The 21,080-nt window shown below is 41.9% G+C and overlaps 2 protein-coding genes across 3 annotated transcripts in view; both read right to left on the minus strand.

Moving 5' to 3' along the window:
- Nucleotides 1-1,156: 1,156 nt before the first annotated feature.
- On the minus strand, nucleotides 1,157-11,819 carry LOC107311521 (solute carrier family 22 member 2-like). The gene is made up of 11 exons (XM_015858060.2): nucleotides 11,149-11,819; nucleotides 9,715-9,818; nucleotides 8,496-8,650; nucleotides 6,476-6,644; nucleotides 5,986-6,100; nucleotides 5,449-5,555; nucleotides 5,129-5,343; nucleotides 4,249-4,357; nucleotides 3,139-3,251; nucleotides 1,789-1,888; nucleotides 1,157-1,293 (listed from the first exon to the last, which is right to left on the minus strand). The coding sequence occupies exons 1-11, from the start codon at nucleotides 11,557-11,559 to the stop codon at nucleotides 1,227-1,229; spliced, it is 1,665 nt and encodes a 554-aa protein (XP_015713546.1). The 5' UTR covers nucleotides 11,560-11,819; the 3' UTR covers nucleotides 1,157-1,226.
- A 1,206-nt stretch (nucleotides 11,820-13,025) lies between these two features.
- The window catches only part of IGF2R (insulin like growth factor 2 receptor), a 52,084-nt gene continuing 44,029 nt past the window's right edge, over nucleotides 13,026-21,080 (minus strand). For both annotated transcript variants that reach the window (XM_015858059.2, XM_015858058.2), the window contains exons 40-48: nucleotides 20,543-20,777; nucleotides 19,589-19,725; nucleotides 18,746-18,860; nucleotides 17,784-17,930; nucleotides 16,629-16,813; nucleotides 15,753-15,939; nucleotides 15,465-15,629; nucleotides 15,120-15,189; nucleotides 13,026-14,707 (exon numbers count right to left, since the gene is read on the minus strand). In XM_015858059.2, the coding sequence (XP_015713545.1) occupies nucleotides 14,306-14,707; nucleotides 15,120-15,189; nucleotides 15,465-15,629; nucleotides 15,753-15,939; nucleotides 16,629-16,813; nucleotides 17,784-17,930; nucleotides 18,746-18,860; nucleotides 19,589-19,725; nucleotides 20,543-20,777 (1,643 nt within the window). In that variant the 3' untranslated portion in view covers nucleotides 13,026-14,305. The remainder of the gene's footprint in view (nucleotides 14,708-15,119; nucleotides 15,190-15,464; nucleotides 15,630-15,752; nucleotides 15,940-16,628; nucleotides 16,814-17,783; nucleotides 17,931-18,745; nucleotides 18,861-19,588; nucleotides 19,726-20,542; nucleotides 20,778-21,080) is intronic.

Raw genomic sequence — 21,080 nt, forward strand, 5'->3', positions numbered from 1 at the left:
CCAAACTCAAGGCCAAATTTTTCCTCTTTGACCCTACAGCAAATGCTAGTTTTGCAGCTGCCTGAGCCAGTGTCATCTGAGGGCCCTGCTCAGCAGGACAACGTACTGCCCTGCTTTCAGAGCCCTCAAAGCAAGACTGAACATTAACTGCTGCTCAAGCCCCTTGAAAGCAAGGGCAAAGTCACCATGCTGACAACCAAATAGTCATCTTGGGGCAACTGAATGCTGCCTGTGAGTCTAGCAACATTTTTTGCTCAGCTGGGTGCTCTCTCTCTACAGATGACAATTAAGCAGCAACAGTATCCTTATGAGAAACCAGCGCTCCCCAACACTGCTAGGGGACAGCAAGGCTGAAACAGTAAAGGAAAACCACAGTAACTTGTCTGTTCCCCCCTGGATTTGCAAGACATTAAGGTTGTTCAGTGGGGTGGAAAAGGAAAAGCAGAATGCGATTAGGAGAGATGAGCAAGGACTACAAGTGCCACCACTGAGAGCAGGAAAGGAGAACAAAGCACAAAGAAAGGCAGACCCCAATTCTGAGACAGCTGCAAATCATGAAAGGTGCTGAACTGTCCCTGACAGATCCAACTTTGCTTCTGATGCTCCCTGAGGCACAGGATCACTGGACAAATGTCAGCTCAGAAACTCTGACCTATGTGATAAGATTAGACAAGGTTTGTAGTCATCTCAGTTCCACAATAGAGGTACATCTCTGTTATGTTATGCCACGCATGTAAGACAAAACAATGAAAGTTGGACTGCATGGAGATTTATAAAGTTCATTTGGAATGGACCCCACAATCCTCAAATTAAAATCTGCCCCATGTTGAGGTATACACAGTTTGAGTGAAAACTTCCCAGCCCTAAAACATCTGTATTACAGGGTACAGAGAGGGAACAAGCTATGCAGTAATAGGGACAACCTCATCAGAAAACCTCAAACATTCAAATGAAAGGATAGACAGAAAAACAGGGAGGGATGGAATAGCATCACTGTCAGTGGAGACTTTCAAGATGCAATTGTGCAGCATGCTAAATAAATAATCTCATCTAGGCTCCCTTTTCCAGTGAAAGCCTGGACCTGCTGATCTCCCGAGGCCCCTTCCAGGCTGAGTTGTTCTGCGATTCTATGAACAAACGGAAGCAAGACAGAAGAGAGTATTCATTCTAATTTTATTCTTCCTGCTAGTGCTCTAAAACAGACTGTCCTGAAAGTTGTGCCTTCTTCAATCACGGGCTACTTCTGATGTTTGGACATGGAGATAGATCTTTTTGTCCTTTGGAATGCTTTGCCTGCAAGAACAACAAGATGTGAGCAGCAACCAGGAAGCAAAGCATTCAGCTTGCACCTGATTTCAGGTTCTTCGTTTGCTCTGCGTCTTCCCCAGAGAAAATAAGCAGTTAATCTTGAAGCCCTCTAGGGTTGCTCTGGCTCCTCAGGGGAGACCAGTGCTTTACTTACCATATAAAGTAGCTGTTATTAACACTGCACTTTCTCTGTTCCACAAATATCAGCCAATTTCTTAAAGCACAAATTACAGTTATAGTAGGGTTACAGACATTTTAAGATACTAGACAAGTTATTCACGGACCAGTAAAGACCTTTGGTGCTTGTTTTCAGATGCCTAGATGAACACTAAAGCCAAGTCCCGAATCCCTTATACTAGAGTCTAGGAATCAGCTAGGAACTTCTGGAAAGGAGGCAGCAAAGTAACAAATGGGCTTCTGTTCTGTACATTTTGTACAGTTCCAAGTGAAACGTGCCAAGAGTTCACCAGCCTAACTCACCTGTGAAAGTTTTCAACGTCTTCAACAGTCTCAGGCAGAACTCTTCCTTTTGTTTCAGGCAGAAACAGCACCAATACACCCGCAATCAAACCAAGGACAGCTTCAAATCAAAGAAATGCACAAAGAGCTTGTTAGCTTATAGAATCATAGAATTACCCAGGTTCGAAAAGACCTTGAAGATCATCAAGTCCAACCGCAGCCTAACCATAGTACCCTAACTCTAAAAACCCTCTGCTAAATCATATCCCTGAGCACCACATCCAAACGGCTCTTAAACACACCCAGGGATGGCGATTCAACCACCTCCCTGAAGTGATATACATAACTTTCTGCTGCCTGGCATAAAGGACTCACAAATAGCATTTTATTTTTGTTTGTTTTAAAGAAAATGTACACATAAAGGCTTTATATGCAAGACAGGGATGCCATCTATGGAGGATCTGGCAGCTACACAGCATAGCAAGGAGCCAAGTTCAGTGTGAGTTACACAATGAGGTAGGTGGGGTAATGAAGACTGGACTGACATCTGTAAAGAGGAAAAACACTTTCTATAGGCTGAGCCAGAAAACAGATGCTATTTATATAACAAGCTTTAGAGAATATATACCCAACATATTAATTCCTGCACAATGTGTTTAACTTGCTCGCTGATAGTTTACCTACTTTGTATGTGTTTTATGTCTGTATTTTGAATCTGCTAAGCACTCTCCTAAATGCACTGTCAGTTAAGTATATGCATATTGCCATTCAAAACATTTCACTTGAAACAATGTCCTTCTGATCCAAAGATTCAGAGAACACAGACCTTGACCTGAAAAGTTCAGGTCACTAGTTTGCAAATGCTCTTCTTGCATTTATTTACCAGTCTCTTTCCAAACAGGTGAAGAAGAGCCAGTTAACAGTGTTAGAAAAGCTGAAGTATAACAGCTATGCTTGTACTCCATTAAAAACAAAAAAGAGGGGGGAGGGGTGAATTCTGACTTTGGCTCCAAGACTGAGGAAATACTCCTCATAGATGAGCAGCAGTTTATCAGATTTAAATACAGCAAAACAAAACCAAAAGTCATTTAGTCTCAACATAGTTTTGAAGCTTTGCTCAGCATTTCATTATCTATCCAACATGTGTTCATCTCCAGCTTCTTTTAAAAATGCAGGGAACAATAATGACACAATGACAACATGGCAGATATGAGTGCACATAGAAGTCCCACGTCGTTACAAACTGAAGGTTACAACCAGTTGCTCCTACTGAACTTGGAGCTGTCTCAGCTGCTTTTCCCTCTCTTTGAAAGCTGGACCCCATTAACTGCACCCCAGGAGCAGCTGGTGAGGAAGTAACATGGCACTTACTGAAGACTATCAGTGGCAGTTCATGCCAGATTTCCACCAGCCTGTAGACAATGAATGGGACAGCAATTCCACCAACATCACACAAGGCAGAGCAGACCATCACACCGAGGTTCCTGGTTTGACAGCAAAGGGATCACGTTAGCAAGCACTGCAAATGGAAGAGGACAGGGCACCACTGACTTTTCACACAGCATGTGGCTCCACAAACCACAAAACACCAAAATAGTGTGCAAAACTCTAGTTTTCTTATGGTGTGCACATCCATTAGTTCAGACTTAAGTACTGCAAGCAAAAAAAGCTTAGCAAATAGCAGCAGTAGAGTATACCTGTATTACCCATGTGGGCAAATTCCCAAGATTAAATGTAGAAAAGAATCAGACTCAAAGTGTCTGCGAGAAGTCTCCAAGCACAGTAAAACAAAACCATTAGTTTCAGTACCTCTTGAGTGACTTAGCACAAAGGGTAAAAAATAATGTTTTGTTCAATATGTACCATTAATAAAATCCCAACTACCTTCTACTATGTTTATTATGGATAGATAAATAAGATTAAGAGTCTCCAGCAAAGAAAGGAGGATTGAGATTGATCTGGTCAGAACAGACACCTTCCCTGCATGCAGTGGTCAATGGTCACTCAGGGGAAGGAATTTTTGAGGACTTTACTCCCAAGCTTTAGTTATCTGCAGTGCACATATCTACTTCTGAGCTATGCACCTTGCAGTCCACTAGGAAAAATATCCATTATTCAGGTCAAGAGCTCAAGTTCACATACTCTCCATAGCAGCAGCCACACTGGACACATCCATTTGTGTGTAATTTTGACTCAAATTACATACAAACCTAAGCAGTATGTGAGTCTTCACACTCCTCATCTGCACTGGTTCTGTCTACCTTTCCCTTTATTTCATCCACATGAAATTTTACCTTCTTAAACCACATTGGTTTTTTTTCATTATCCAGCATTTTACAGCACTTTTCTTCTGCTCCACTTAATGTTCAGTATTTGTTTGAAAGTATTTGGGGATTTCTTCCATTTAGCATAAAAACATAAAATACACATTGGCTTCAACTATTTGTTTTTGCTGGCCCAGCAGCAGAAGGATACACTTACCTGATGTATGTTGGATATAACTCAGTGTTCACAAAACAAACCATTTCAAAAGCTATCGTGATTCCCATTCGTCCAATGCAAGCAGCAATTAATTTCAGCCAATGTAGGTCTGCAGGTAAAATGCATTCAATACATTTAAATTGTCCCAGTGATTTAGCAGGGATTGGTTAATACTAGTGCTATTTTAGCTAGATCTCTGATTCCCTATTGCGTGATGTTTTTAAATGACTCCTTCTTGTGTGAATCAGGAAATGAAAAGTCAGCACCTCATGAGCTGTGGCACAGCACAAGGGACCCAGATGCTTTGAGATTTATAATTAGCTGTGCTATAAAATCTGTTTCATTACACTGTTTCAACTGAGGTCCCTAAGGTTTGCTCAACCCAGAGCAGAGGAGGCTGAGGGGAGGCTTCGTGGTGCCCTGTAGCTCCTTGTAGGGGAACAGAGGTGCAACACCGAGTTCTATTCTGTGTTACAGAGACAGGACCAGAGAGAATGGCATGGAGCTGCATCAGGGGAGAGTCAGGTGGGGAGTTAGGAAAAGGTTCTTTAGCAGGGATAGTGGGGCATGGAACAGACTCCCCAGGACAGTGGTCACAGCCCCAAGCTGCTGGAGTTCAAGAAGCATCTGGACAACATACTCAGATATACATATGGTTTGATTTTTGTGTGGTTCTGTGTGGAGACAGGAGTTGGACTTAGTGATCCTTGTGGGTCCCTTCTAACTTTGTAGTGCAAGGAGCACCAGTGAAAGTCAGGTGGGCAGCACCCAGTGGTGGGCACACATTTGCAGCCCTTCAGGACTAGAAGAAGGAAGACAAAATTGGGTGCTGTTCCTTGGAGGAAATTCAGGGATGGGAAGCCTCACCCAGTTGACTCACCCTCTGGGATCAGGGCTGTGGCAAGGCAGGCAGCCCCAGCCACCAGGTTTGCTGCAGCCCATGGGTAGCGACGGCCAATACGATCAATGGTGACAATGATGATGAAGGCAGCTGGGAACTCAACGAGAGCAGAATAGAGAAAATCCAGGTAAACGTTCCCACCCATTAGTCCCATGTGCATGATGAGCCCTTGATAGAGGATGGAGCTTGTGAACCTAGGCAGAGAAGGGTGTCCCAGCTTTATCAGGATCTCACAGTCTATTCTGCTGGAGCATTTATAGCCAGAGCTTCAAAATGACTCACCAACATTATCTTCTTACCAGTTGTACATCAGAATGAATGTGTTTTTTCTCATTTGCGGTGTCCTGACAAGGTCAGTGAGTGAAGGACTCTGCTTCCCACTATCTTCATCTTCAAATTTAATATCCTATGAAAAAGCCAGCAGTGTTTGTAGGGGCTGAGCACTCACTACAAGCCTTGGAAAATGGCAGGAACAGTCTGAGGCACAATAGTCACAACACACAATAGTCCCAAGGTGGAATACTGGTCCCTTCTCCCCATGCAGAAGGCCAATACCTGGGCAAAGTTCACTAAAACTCCCTCCAAGGCTTACCATTGGCCCATTCTAGCATTCTCTTGCTTATTTCTGCAGGAAAACACTGCTTTTAGCTTAGACAGCTATGAGACAGTTTTGCTGTCTCACCTCCCTCATTAGTACAATAGAGCTCATTGCCTCCCTAATTACAAAACCAGACTTCTCAATAATCAAAAGTACAATAAGTTTCCACTGGAAAAAATTGATAAAAGTTACTAGCGGGGCTCTTGTTTTTACATGTATAAGCAAATACCAAGCTCACCTCAAAATGGGAAGGCATCTTTTTCCGATTTTTTTTAGCTATGCCATTGACAATTTTCTTAGCTTGGTCAGTTTTTCCTTGAGATATCAGCCATCTGGGAGACTCTGGAAGGCACCTAACAGCACACAAGTTAATGCTGTTATATCAAAATGCAACATGCATGCAGTGTTCCTACCAATGGAGACTTGTGACAATCATGTAGACATTCAACAATCGTCATCTATCTTTTCAGTGTAGGCCCTATGTAAGACATATGTTTTCTTTTATGAAATATTTAATACATTATTAGACCACTAATAGGCTAAGATACAACGAAACATTGGTTGCTGAGGGATCCTATTTACCACCCCTTACTACTGCATATCTCCTCTTTACACTAACATGCATTTGCATCCAAAAAGCGATGCCAAATCTCCCTCAATATCAAATCTTGGGAGCAGAGATGCTGCTTTTAAGCTCATGAGTAAAGATACAACAGAAACAGTCTTACCAGTAGTAAAGCAGTAAGAAGCAGCAGGGTAAGGTGACAGTGAGCTGCAGCCACCGCCAGTGAGGGATTGCATAAGCAATGGCATCAAACACCAGGAGCCCCACTGAAAAGGCTGCCTGGTAGAGGATCCCCACTGTCCTCCTGTACTGTGGGCCAACGACTTCCGTCACTGCAGAGACAGAATAACAGCTCCACCAACTCCATGCAGTGCAAAATACACGGAGATTTTGTTGCAAAACCAAATGCTAACCTACATCATACCTCCAGTGCAGTAACAGAGCATCATTTTTATTTTTCCAAGCGTGCCTTTTTGACCTGTATCTCACTCCAAGCATGCATAGATGCTTGTATCACTGGATGGTATACAGCATTCTCCACCCTGAAGGCCTCATCATCTATTTGCATTTTGAACCACTTTGTCACCATATTGGCCTAACAGGTTAAGTCTTGCCAGCACAGAGCTAAGGTAATAAATACATTCATTTATGAATCCAGTAGCATCATTTCAAGAAAACTTAATAGAGAAAGAACAGACTGTAGTTATTTAGCAGCTCAAGGAGCTCCTTGGTTTAGGGATACCAGATTAACTAACATTGATTAGGCAAAGGATGAGCATAGATAAAGACACCACTCCTCAAACTCTGTAAAACTGAGTCAAAGGCAGCTGCAGGTTAGGCAAGGTCAGAAAAAACAGGATAAAGAAGTTGCTCTGCCCCTGTACCCTTCTCTGAGCACTCAGCATCAGCCATCTGACAGAAGACAAGTTTATGTGAGCTTTGGGGTTGATTCTACATGATTTCTCTCACAAAGAGATTTCAAGGAAAATCCAGGAATAACGAGATGTAATTGGAGAGAAAAATATCAAGATGGGGCAAATCATCATCATGAGGGATTTTACACTCTGAAAATGGCTCACACATAAAGACTTCATTTGTACCAGGAAAATATTGAAGATGCCAACTGAGTATCTGAAATATACACAGGAAGAAACAACCTCATCTTGGCAGAGGATGGTCTGGAGTGCAGGATAGACATTATTATGTTATATTCAACATCTGGATATGCATTAGCACAGTGTCTACGCTGACAATTCACAGTAGTTTTAGACATTGGCATTTATGTTTCTGCCACCATCACAATTAACTGGATTGCTTGGAGCCATTTAGTAAGGCCACTTGCCATGCTAATCCAGATATAACTCATCTGAGCATTATGTAGAATATTTCATTCATTTCTTCAGTGATTGCTCAGTAGGGTTTTACGCATGTTTTGTTTGGGTTTGTTTCTTTTCCCTACAGGAGTAGGAACTCCACAGATGAGTAGCCAGTGAAGTCCCATGCAGCTCCACTATACAGAAGGTGATCCTGAACTGGCCCTGGCCCGGCTGCTGCACAGCTGCCAGCCAACATGCTGAGAGAAACACCAGCACAGTGTGGCTCTTCCCATCACTTCACAATGCCCCAGTTTGGCCTTCATTCATCCAAGTGCACAGACACCCAAACAGCTTGTCTTTCCCTCAGCAAGTACATGCTGTTCCTCAGTTATTTTTAGGCTGTAAAGCCTCTGTTTGCCCTTTAGTGCTCTTTGTATCACAACGTCTACAGTCTTCCCTACCCCCTGCCTGCTTCTTTCACATCCTCTGTCATCACCTCTGTCTTCAGCTGGGCTGCAACAGGGCAGTTGTTGCTGAACCTGGGGCCACTGTCTTCCCCCTGCCAGCACTGACAAGAGGGGGCCCCAATCTGCAACAGGGGGCTGACCTGCAGAAAAAGCCTGCCTTGAGGTAACAGCAGTCACATGCCTACCCTTGATCTTTAAAGGTCACTGCCATTTGGGAGTAAAGAATCCCAGGAAGTCAAAGGGAAAAAAAAAACAACCACTCTTGATGGTTTTCATATGATTTCAAAAAAGCTTTAAGAGTCATTTTTTAAGAGGTCTTTTGTTCAGTGTTTGTTTTGTGGTTTTTTTCCCCTTCATCTTTTGCAGCCCATCTTGCTCCTGCACGAGGGTTTGAACTCACCAAGGATGTAGCCTGCAGTCCAGCAACCCTTGTTGACCAGCCCTTGTAAGAAACGGAGAATCACAATCCACAGGTAGCTGGGCACAAATACCTGCAGGATCCCACAGACCACACTGGCAGTAATTGTGGTTAAGAGGCAAAACTTACGGCCGAACCTGAATTGGAAGATATTAAATGTAAAGCAAAACAATATAGTCATGAAAATATAGACAAAACTGTGTGTATTCTAAGAAAGAAAAAACACTTCGCTATAGAAGAGGTACACACACTGACTTTTAGTCCATTGCTCACTTCTTTGCTTTTGCTTTTCAATTCCCCCAAAAGCTTTTAGGTTTCTCAGAGGAAGAAAAACTTCCTAAATAAGAGAGCAGCAAAAGACCTATATTTACACATGTTTGGGCTGTAGTGTTTTCTAAGTTCAGAACAGTTACTTTATCTGTCTGTTAAATAAAATAGTGTGAAAAGCAAGAACAGATTAATTTATGATTCTGATACATCTGCACATACCAGAGTAGCAGATTCATGCATTAGGAACTTAATCCTTAAAAAAAACAAACCAACAACAACAATATATTTATGTATGTCTCTTGCTGTTGATGGGCTGCATTTCTCACCTGGAGATGCTTGGAACCTGCTCTGCCAACCACCTCCAAGCAGGAGGAAAAGGAGAGGGGGGAAAAAGACCTTCAAATATCAGCATTTGCTCCTTTTCAGCCCTAGCTTCCTGGAAAAGGATGGCTCTGAACAGGATGTTAAAGATGCCAGGAGTCACTGATTTCCAAACCAGCTGTATCTGTCTGGCAATCTCTGCACCTACTATTTCAAAGCTTTTCAAGAGGAAGGAAGATATTTCTAGGCTGTACCCACACTGAGTATGACAGATGAAGCAATGGCTCCAAATCAGCACCTCCTGTTTTTGTTAACATCCTCCGGACTCTTGCATGGCCCAGCAGGGAAGTTTGGGCCTGTCATCCATACCAACTCTGCAGGACTTGCAAAAATCTTTTCTGCTTTGTGTTATTTGTACAAAATACCAGGGACAGCTCGTTCACTTTAAGGCAAACCACCCTCTTCTGACTGTAACTGAGCAGCCAGTTGCTGGCCTTACTTTGAAGGGAGCAGAGATGATACCCATTGCACAACTTTTCTCTGCCTTTAAGTTCAATCACTGCATACTGATAATGGAGGCCAGAGGGCTTTGCTGTCACCCCACACGTACCTGTCTGCTATGTAGCCAATGTTGACAGAGCCAATAAAGAACCCAGCATTCACGGATGACTGAAAGAGGTCCAGTTTCCAGGAGTCCTCACACACCAGGTTAAACTAAAGGAGCAACCAGTTAGAACCAAAGCAGTGGAACCAGTAGCTTTGCTCACACCCACAACCTCCTTCACTTCACGCAAAGATATAAACGTGTTTCCAGGCCAGTGCTCTTATTGGCACCCAGGATACTCATCAAATTAAGCATCCAACACCAAAAACAAGATCAGGCCCTTGGGCAGTTCCCTGCTGTTTCCCACTCATGTATCATCTTTCATTACTGAAAAGATCATAACTGAGTTATTGCTTGCTGAAAAATGGTCCCTAGGACATGGCCTGTTCTCTGTGCTCTGGCCTCGCACTCACCTAACCCCCCCCCTACAGCCTAACAAGGCCTGCACATCAGGCATCGTGCACCCTGGGGTGAGCCTTACTCATATGCATTTGCTATCTGACCTGAGTTCTCAAGTACTTCCTCCTGTAAGGAATAAGTAAAAGCTACCAGAGAATGAGTTATTTTCACTACTGGCAGTTGAGTTCATTTAACACAGTGCATTTTCAATTAATATAAACTTCTTCCTGATGCTCTACAAGGGCATGAGGCCATTCTTCCATCTGGAATTTTTACCTTAGAGCAAAGCAACATGCTTTACACCATGCTGCCCTCTCCTTTGCTTGGCAAGCAGGCAGTACATAAGGAAATTTAACAGAAGCGGTCACAGCCAGAAACAAGGTACACTGCCAAAATGCAGCCAGAGGTATGTGTGCAGCATATCAGATATCCTGTGGTGAAGGAAATGACCTGAGGGCCTAGCCCTGAACCAGCTTTCAAAGAAAAGGGAAACAGCTTTAACCTGAAAGAGGACTGCTCAAACCCACTGCTGTTTGTTTTTAATTAAGCTGTTTAATCGCAAGAGGTGCTTCTCCCCACCCACAGTCACTCAACCATATCCAAAACTAAAATGCAGACTCCAGACTTTCACATCTGAGTGTGGATCGCAGAAAGCAGGCGTAGCTCCTGAAAGGCACCTGCTGAGATCAGCCAGTTTTGTTGGAGGGTTGCAAGCACTGGATTTCTTACACAGGTTGTTTACACACTTCCACCAATAGGACTTCATGTGGGATGGGAGTTTCATTAAACTGGACTTTATCTTCCTGGGGGTTTATTTGCTCCTCAGCCAGAGATCCCTTCTGAGCACACCAGCGCAATACTTCACAGCAGGGACAGAGCAAAGAGGATTTGCAGAGCATTCAGATTAAGTTCACAAAGAGAGAAGATCCTCTCTTACAGGTAAGTGCCCGTCTCTCTAATAAGCTTAGGCTACATCAACAACCTCCAGCACCCCTCAGCTCATTAGAAACAACACAAGAGAAGACAGGCACATGCTTTTACCTCGGTCACTATGGAGGTCCCAGAGTAGTCATAAACCCACCCGTCTTGGCAGGGGCCAAGCGGGACAGAGCTCCGGTTGCCCACGAGGCTGCCAAGGGGGTCGGTGCAGCTGACACCCGTGGCGTTCCAGTCCACCTCGTACCTGCTGCAACGGCTGCTGTAGGTGGCCCCATGGCTGCCCCACTCAGGGACGGTGTAGTTCAGCTGCTCCGCCAGGCTCCAGCCACAGCGCTGGCTCAGCTCCGCCGCACCAGGGCTGAAGCAGCGATGCTCGGGGGTGAACCCGAAGAAGACGACACCCACGTAGACAGGAGTGAAGGCAGCAGAAAGCAAACACAGGAGGAAGAAGGTTTGTTTCTGGAACCTGTCAAATTCTCCAATGTGCTCTAAAATGTCATCCAGGGTTGGCATCTTGGCATCAAAAGCACCTCAAATCCTTATCACTCCGGTCTGCAACACTGATACATTCAGCTGGCAGCAAAGCTATTTAAGTAACAAAACATTTGACCAAAAGTCAAGATTAACTCCATAAATTATTAAGCTACGTGTTGCAAGATTTTTTTTAAAGTTTTCATTTGAAATGAGACCTTAATCCACCCAGGCAGAATTTGCATTTAACCCCTATTCAGGACACACATACTTCTTACCTCTCACAAAACATAAATAAACAGTGCTGTGGCTATTCTGTTGCGTTCTTTTTTGTTGTTGATGCTGTTTGTTTGCTAGTTAGCCACTACTAGTTGTTTGAATTAATCCTTACTGATGACTTCCTCCTAATACAATGGTCAGAAGGCCATTCTCACAGAAGGGTAGGAACAGCACCAGTTCTTCCCATTGCACAGCAAGCCCACAGGAGCCACCCACTGATCACCAGAGCATATACAGCCTAGTGTGAAACCTGCTCTGCATCCCAGCACTCTGCACACAGCTCTTCCTCTCTTCAGGCAGATCCACTGGAGCCAGGTAACCAAACCTCTGCTCCTGCAGCCTCCTAATGAAGCATTACTCCAAGGCCAGTGCAATGCTGCCCACAGCTACTTCCAACCTGTGGCAGATGTCACCTCCACACCTGTTGTGCTCCAACATGGAGACAGAGGGATGGGTGTGCAACACCCACCGTGCCGTGACAGGAGGTGCATCTGCAGATGATGAGGTCAAGCAAACAGAAGTCAAAGCCTGCTTGGAAACTGGGTGAAGCTGGCCTACCTACAGTGCTTAAATAGCAAGCAACAGTCTCAATGGTGAACACCACAGTCAGTGCTGTCATCTATTTATTAATAGAAAGTCTTATTGGTATAGTTCACCTGGGATGCTTATCCGAGCAGTACCTGTTCTGCATAAGCTTTATTATGCACAGTCAAAATGAAATAACTATTTGGTGCTATGTCATATACTAAGCCACTTCATGCAGCAGTTTACATATCAAACAACTCAAACCTTGAATATTTGGGGAGAAGAAGCAACATTCTTCAACACCTTCTGAGGCAACACCTGTAGTGATAAGTGACAGCATTAAGAACACACTGTCAAGCCTGAAGGAACCTAATGCTTACTATTAAAAAGACTACTTTTGTTTTAACAATAAAATGAAGCTTTAGAAAAACTGTTTGAGAGACATCTGTTAACAGTGCAGGAAGAAAATTATCCCCAGTCTGAGAAAGCCACAGTACCGAGACTTACCTATATGTGTATATATGTATCTATATATGTACATATACAGGAAGGAAATATATACCTACACGCATCCCCATCCTAATCTTCGATTAAATTTCATTTCTCATTTTGAGTGATGGGATTATCAGCTATACTAACAGAGAAGGGCATCAATCAGCAACCTCATGAGCAGTGTTAGACTAGCGTAAGAAACATTTCCAGACTTGAGATGTGGGATTTGGAATACCCACGTCATATCTTTTATTGAAATTGCTAAATGCTTTATATTACACTATTTTGATTCAAAATGGAGTTTTTATAAAAAGAAACCATTGTTGAAACTGAATAAGCCTGCCAAAAGAAGCAATGAAGAGTTTCAAAAAATTCTAACCAATGCATACTTGTAGAATTTTTTGAAGCCTTATCATGGCCCATAAATTAAACAAACACCTGGAGAAGAGCAGAACTGCTAGAGGAAATCTGACCTCCATTCATTGCCAGCAACGCTGCAAATCAATGACCATGGCCAGGAACTCTGTGTAAGGGTCTGAACTTAGGCTTTAAGAAACAGCAGCCCAATGTTCCTTTAACATAGAATGACAGAGAGGTATTGTACAGACTGGGGCTTCTCCTCTCACCCATGCTGACAAACTGGGCTGTATCAGGCTGTATCCTAGGAATTCTGCTTCTATGGACCTAAACACTGATCCTCTGTAGTCACTCTATTCCAGTCATAATCTAGGGGGAAAAAAAAAAACTCTTTGGATGCTTGTCAGCTGCTTAGGCAAATACTGATGAAGTCAGTCATATGACCAGTACCAAGAAAACATCATGCAAAGAACAGCAATTCATCTCAGGCTAAAGCTATACAGAATTGTACCTTTCAGTCAATACCTTTGAACCAATGATCTGTTTAAATTAGAACGCATATTCAAATTTACAGGATAAATTAGACCAGTTCTAAAATTTACATCAAATCATCCCAACACAGAAAAGTTATATTTTTCCTCGTCTTACAATGGATGAACCCATTGAAGGGTGAACCCATAGAATAATACCCTGCCGGCAGGAAGAACATGTTGCTATAAGCAAACCTGAGTAGTGAGGACCAATAAATACAAGGAGTTAAAATGCTAGTAGTCATCTAGATAATTTGAATCTCAGGAGCCAGGGGCCTAATTTAGCTTTAATCTCAACCTTTGAAAGGCTTCTTCTTTAAGCAAGTATTTCATATCTATGCTGAGGCTTAAAAAAAAGTTGTCCTGGCTAGAGAGAGTCAACATAACTCAGCCTACCGGATGCTACAAATCCAGTCATTACTGAACAGATCACTGTAAACAACAACCAAGACATCTTTCTCTCCTTCCCTTTTCAATGGTTTCTTGTTAAAGGCAAAATTCAGAAAAAAATCTTTCAGGCTGAAGTCCTCATATTTGGTTGAAAGTGTTTGTCCCATTTATATATAATCTCTCTGTATATATTTGATTAGGCACAAGAGGGGTTATTAAACATTCAACAAGTCCTCATCACTATCATCATGAAATGATACTGAATTTGTAGAGTTCTGTGCCTGCTGTTGGCCTGGCTTGGCTTTTGCTTTCCTTTCTTTTCCCCCATTCAGCAGGTAAGCTTTGTCATCACTGGCAAAGCTTGGTGGCTTCTTTTGAGGGTGCTTGCTTTTGTTTAGTCCTCTTCCTGTTTGAATCTTTACATCTGGGATGGTTAACACTTCATCCTCACTATCCAGGTCATCCGCGTGGAGAGATGTAAAAGCATCAGATGTAACAGACTTGGTAGTAACGTGACCATTCTCCTGCACTCCTTTTACTGTTCTTTGATTCGGTGCTGCAATTTCCTCCATAAGCCACTCTGTTTCATTCTCATTAGCTTCTTCTTCACTGTTTATCTAAAAGAAAGAAAGAAAAAAAAAAAAAGCAAGACTTAACATACTACTCCATATGTTTCTACACATTAATCTCCCCAGTTGTGGAGCCCACCCCACATAACCTTGAGTTTAATTCAGATATAACAACATCCTTGCACAGTATTGCTATTGTTTTTTACCATATCTGAAATATACTATGTCTTCTTGCAGATTTATACATTATTTGGCTATTTATGGACTGTTCTTCATTTCCTCAACTTTTCCTTTCCCATTTCATGATATAAATGCAGACATCACAGCTATGTGACTTTCAACATTCCTTTCCCATGCACTGAAGGAGCTGAGGATGAAAGATTTTTTCCTATTTATTAGAAAAGCTTCACCTTAAAATTATTTACAAGATACAAAGCATTTGATTATGCCACTGCATTACCTTTGTGTATTTGTAGGAAACACCTGATGTTCTCCTGCAGCAGTTTGTTATCTTGTTGACCACAGTTTCCCTTAAAAAAAACAAAGGAATATTGCATTAGGAATGTGTTCCCCTCATCAGCTTTCACCTCTCTTCAGGTGGTTCTTATCAACAGATCATTTTAACAAACAAGCTGCAAGCTCTCTTGTTGTGACATCTGGCCCCAAACCACTGTGATTAGCACTATTCAGTTCGTGATGCTGCACATCTTCCCCCCCCCCCCCCTTGCTACAGCTTCAAGGCGACTAAAACACCTGTGGTCTTTATTCTAGAGGAATATTCTTTCAAAGCTTCCCAATCACTTACCTTCTCTCTTTCTTGTAGAACAACAAGATTATTAGGCATGCAGTGAGGACAACCAGGAGGACACTCAGCACAGCACCAACCGCCTGACTTCTCCTTGAAAGGCCTTTATATACTTGGGCTTCCTGATCAGATTGGCCCTCATGGATTCCTGGAGCAATGGTTGATCTAATAACATAAATGGAGAAGGAAAAGACTAAGATTTAATGATAAACTACATCAGACTGGTGTTGAGATGAAAAAAGCCCTTAGCTTAGAAGTGCTACATTCAGAAAACAGATAACTACTCACATTAGCGGACACACAGCAGATGTATACCATGTAAATAAATACTGACAGTCTGCTGTCTCATGAAGAAATTCAGGGATGCCTTCTTTTGCATGAGGACTGCAGTGGAAAAAAATTGATGAAGAGACGAACTTTGATTTGTCTTTACCACATCTGGAGTCTGATGAAAATATGACATCCAAGTCATCATCTACAACAAGAAAACATTACAGTTCAGTGCTTTCTTAAAAACAGTATTAAGGCCATACCCTGAAGAGTTATCTGTGTCTGTATTCTTACAGGTGTTTGTTGTGAAGTAAAAGCTTAAACTATGCAGTACCTGAAGGTGAGCTTACGCTTCTACATTGCTGTGGAACAACAGGCTGAGCTGCTTACCGCAGAACAAGTGCAGAGGCAAACATGAGACACATTCTTGTTGCACATTATTTCTACAGGAGCCTTACAAGTGTCAAACCCAAATCTATTGCTAAAGCCATTTGCAAAGCTTTATCTAGTAGGAAGAAGCAGTCTAAATCATAGAATGGTTTGAGTTGGAAGGGACCTTAAACATCACCTAGCTCCAACGCACTGCCATGGGCAAGGAAACCTCTCACTAGGTCAGTTTGCCCAAAGCCCCATCCAACCTGGCCCTGACCACTTCTTCCAAGGATAAGACATCCTTAATTTCTTTGGGCAGTCTGTTTCAGTGCCTCACTATCTCCATAGCAAACCAATTTTTCCTAATATCTAATTACTCTTATTTAAATAAATCCTGGAAGATGGACTCTGGACAACTTCACAGAAGTTGTTTAGCTTATATATCATGAAACATTAATCATTTTTCAATGAAGTAATTCATATCAAGGATCAACCAGCTCCAAATAACATGCAAGTACTTACCTTCAACATAATATTTAGCTTTTTTGGCCCATCCAATTTTCCGAAAGCGACGTTCACTAGTTTTAACCTGGCAGATGTTTGCTTCAGAACACTCTGGGAAACTTGAGTTTGTGATGCCAGAAAGTTGTATTTCATATACATATTGATCTCCGTTTGTTCGTATGTCACCAGAAGCCATGTACAACCTGAGGAGGCAGAGGGCAGGTTCACGCCAAGTCTAAACATGCAAATTTTGATTATTCCCAAGTCAATACACTAGCAGCAGTGGTAACTGCTACCACTAGTTGAATCCAGATTAGCAATAGATTCAGCAACCAGAAGAGATGCAGGACCAATGCTTCCACTGAGTATTACAACTGAGGATTATATTCAGCAGTAAGCCTTTTAAGAATGAACCAAAAGCAAACTTTTCTAGTTATACTGCCCTCAGTGGGTACATGAGCGCTTAAACTGAATACAAAAGTATTGTTTAGTAGCTCTCACAAACTACCATACTGAGCATATAATCCATTCTGAGTACATTATGTGGCTGTAATAAACAGTGTAGCTTAGCTTTCATAAACTAACAACAAACGTCCTTCTATATGAGGACAGCTGGATCTACTGTACGTGCTACCCAATTACCACTTAAAATCATATCCCTTCATGCAGCTGGTGAGACTGAGAACACTCAGACTCAGAGCTATTTCTTCTAGTCACCCATTCGGTCAGATCTGACTACTCCTCCAGAGCTGTACTCCTTTACAGTTCCTGAAGCAATAGGCTCCTGTTTCCAAATAGATCTGCTGAGCAGGATGAAAAGCACTAAATAAAGGAGTGCAGTGATGTAGTTGAAAATTAAGATCTGACACTGACCTGATGGCTACACATAATGGCAAAGAGAAATAACCCCCAAGTGTTTTAAGGTCATGATGGCATACGTGCAGGCATTAGATTTGTCTTAATTCCCCCAGTAGATGCACAAAACTGAGACCAGCTATATGCTGCAGTAGCAACTAGACTTTAGTCAGTTGTGAGTAGCACTGAGTTTTGTCAGCCTTGTATCCCCATTGAACAGCTAGGGATGTTCAAAGCAAATCAGAACATCCACATCAAGCTCTTTTCTTGCAGTACAGTTCAACAGGACTACATTTTCAGTTTTTTTTTTAAACTTACTTGTTATAAACATCCCCTAATGAGAAGTTTTTCCCAGTTGCAGGATTAATGACTGTTCCATTCACTACCTCCACCTCCTGTGGCTTCACAGAACAAGCTGCACGTGTGTCCCAAATGATGTAGTAAGCACAGTTTTCCTCATCGATCCTGCCAAACAAACAGTTGATAAGATATTAAGTTCTTGTTACTGCTTCCTGGAATTAAGAGAAGACACAGCTACTTGGCTCATGAATGAGAATCTCCTGCATAAGCATCATGCAGAGACTGCAGTCACCTGACTGCACTTAAACTCCCTGCTTCAATAGTTTTAAAGTCACAGTGACTTCTTGATACTTAAACACTTTAGTTAGCGAACATGCCAGCTTGCTCTAAGCAGGTTTAACGCTTTGCACCTCATCTGGACAGAACAAGAAATACTCAGATTTTGCTGCCTAGTTCTTTGCCTCATGTGGAGCCTCTTGTTCAATGCCTTTACACTATAAACAATATCCTGTCAACCAAAAGCAGACAGCAAAATCGATCAAGCTTTCTCAGTACTTGAGACCATTCATATACACCTCAATTGCAACAATACCTAGTTAATAAAATTTATATTGATGTAAAAGGAAAACTCTGGTAAATGATGGAGCAAAACCATATTTCATCAATAATCAACTAAGTGTTGTCTGCTAAATAGATCTGTAGTAAAGTTACGAGCAACTGTACTACAGTGACAACAAAAGAAAATTCCAGCCTAATTCAGGAGTAGAATACCTAGATTTTTGCCCAAGCAGTTTAAAAAATGCAGAATACAACTGTTTGTGGAAGTGAACAGGTGCAGAAACTTCAGAAGATTTGTGTCTTACAAATACAGACTAAGATTACTCCAGGGGCTGTCTGACTGAGTAGTCGCACCCCTGAGACTCATCATTAAAAAGTACAACAAACTAAAGCAGGCAGCAATATGCTGATTCGTTACTCACCTCTGCAGCATGGGCATGCCAACCGTTTTTGCGCACCTCAATTCTATAATTGTCATTATTTTCTTGTTTTTCCTACATTCCTGTCCACCAGAATAACTAATATACACTGCATCACCTAGAAGAGGAATAGTGACACTCAAGGTTTTTGTAATCAGCCATCAAATTCCTGTATGCATTCTCAAAACCTCATTACTTTGCACCATATTCTAGGTCCCCCCCACCTCAAAGATCATATATCAGTTACAGCACCTGTGTGACTTGGGGCTTTCACACTGTTTCACACACTTGGGGCTATAAAACACTGTTTTTCCAATGTAGTTACCACCACTAGCTATGCATTTTCATCAGCAATAAAAGCAGAAGTCTGCACGCCACACAAATCTGCACCTCTGTCACATCACTAACATCCACCTCCGATATCATGAGCCAACATGTGTCACCTTCAGAACACAGCCCTCCTACTTGCCCCAGCCCACATCCAGGAAGCTTTTGAAGATCTCCAAGGAGGGAGAACTTCACAGCCTCTGGGCAACCAGATGAGCCAGTGCTCATCACCATCACAGGAAAGGAGGGGAAAAAAGAAACCCCAATATTCAGATGATTCCCCTGTTATAACTTTCATGACAACACTGTTTTACATTTTCTCATGGATTAAATGCCACATTATTCTGCTACACAAAACCTTCTGTTGTTTTAAAACAGAATTAAACTAACTTTTAGACAAAAACATTTTGAAGATGAGTAGAACCCTGTATTTAAGAACCTTTCTGCCTAGGTTTTATGATATAGCTACCTCATAGCTCTCTACTGGAACAGGAACATAGCTCACTACAGTAACCATACCCGTCACATTCAGCTTCTGTGTATGAACAAGCCCAAGAACTTCAACATCGCCATTGTTGCTTTTCCTACAAATACTGGCTCTTTCAGGGCAGCCTGTGGGACCTTCATATACCCTCTGACAGAGATTCAAGTAGTACCTAAACAAAGAACATGACAGACAGAAGCTTTAAAATTAATATCAGCTAAAATGACAAAATGAAATATGAACTTTGTAGATTCCTTATAGGAAGCCAGCTATGTTTAAAAAAAAAAAAAATCAACTTCTCAAAGTAGCTAAGGAATTAAGCATATGCTAACTACTAGCAGATTATTCCCATCATTTTCAAGTAAACAATTCTGTACAGGAAAACTGTAAAGATTAGTGTACTAGTTAGCCATACAGGCCAAAACTAGAAACTGAAACAGAGTAAAGGAATATCTAATCTTTTCAGCTACAAAGCCTGTAGTGTTTTCAACTCAAGTCTCTTCCTTTGGAGCTATACCAGTTAAGATTTATTGTAATAAAAAATTTAAGAGGAAGACCAGAAATGAAATAGCTTTTCAACCCCACAATTTACTATGCTTCTAGAATTAGATGCTCTTATTCTTGTTGGTTCGTTTCTATTTGCCAGCTAGAGAGGTTGACTGACACTTCTGTTTTCTTAAGTTGATAGTGGTGAGATCTTTCTACCCTGCATTTACAATTGAAAACAAACCCTTCCTGAACTTTAAACAAAACATTACATGCTTGACTCAAGAGAGAACAACTGAATCAGTAAGATTTTTTATCAACATAAATAGGAATCAGAAAAATTGCACTTAAGCTACATTATGAAGATAGTCCTTTAAGCAGAAAGAAAACTTTTAGTTTAGATTTATTTATCCTTTAAAGAAGAGTACAGAAGTAGTGTGCCACATTATAACTTCAGCTATATTGACCAGTCAGCTACTGCCCAAGAGTTGCTTGCTACTCACGAATTTCCACCGTGATAGAAGACCCATGAGCCCGTCAGGGAAGAGAGCATTCTCAAGTCGTAAGTTCTGTGTTTCTGGACAAACTTGCACTCCATCTTCTTTGGAGGACAAACAGCCTGTGTCCTCCATTCAAATGTGACAGCACAGCCAAGCATGTCGCTCAGAAGGTGTGGGCTCCCAATGCCAGCACTTTCATCACATACAAAAATAATAGTAGATGCCCTTCTTGCAGTTGCTATAAGAGGGGAAATTGGAAATAAGAGTACCTTGCAAGAGGCTTCCGTACACATACGGATTTTAAAGTTCAATACCTCACAACTGCAATGCTAATTACATATAGTTTGAGATAAAGCACAAATGCTTCACCTTGCAATTTTCTTCCCTAGGTTACATTTTCCTGCTTTTTAGGAAGTTATGTTGCTCTTCCCTCAAATATGACTGATCTCCATCAAAGCAACCACCACTTAATGACTCAAAGCCACACATTCTGAATGCATTAATGTTTTTCACTCATTTGAGTAAAATAGATTTATTCCAT

This window comes from Coturnix japonica, chromosome 3, assembly GCF_001577835.2.
Source record: "Coturnix japonica isolate 7356 chromosome 3, Coturnix japonica 2.1, whole genome shotgun sequence".
Classification (NCBI taxonomy): Eukaryota; Metazoa; Chordata; class Aves; order Galliformes; family Phasianidae; genus Coturnix; species Coturnix japonica.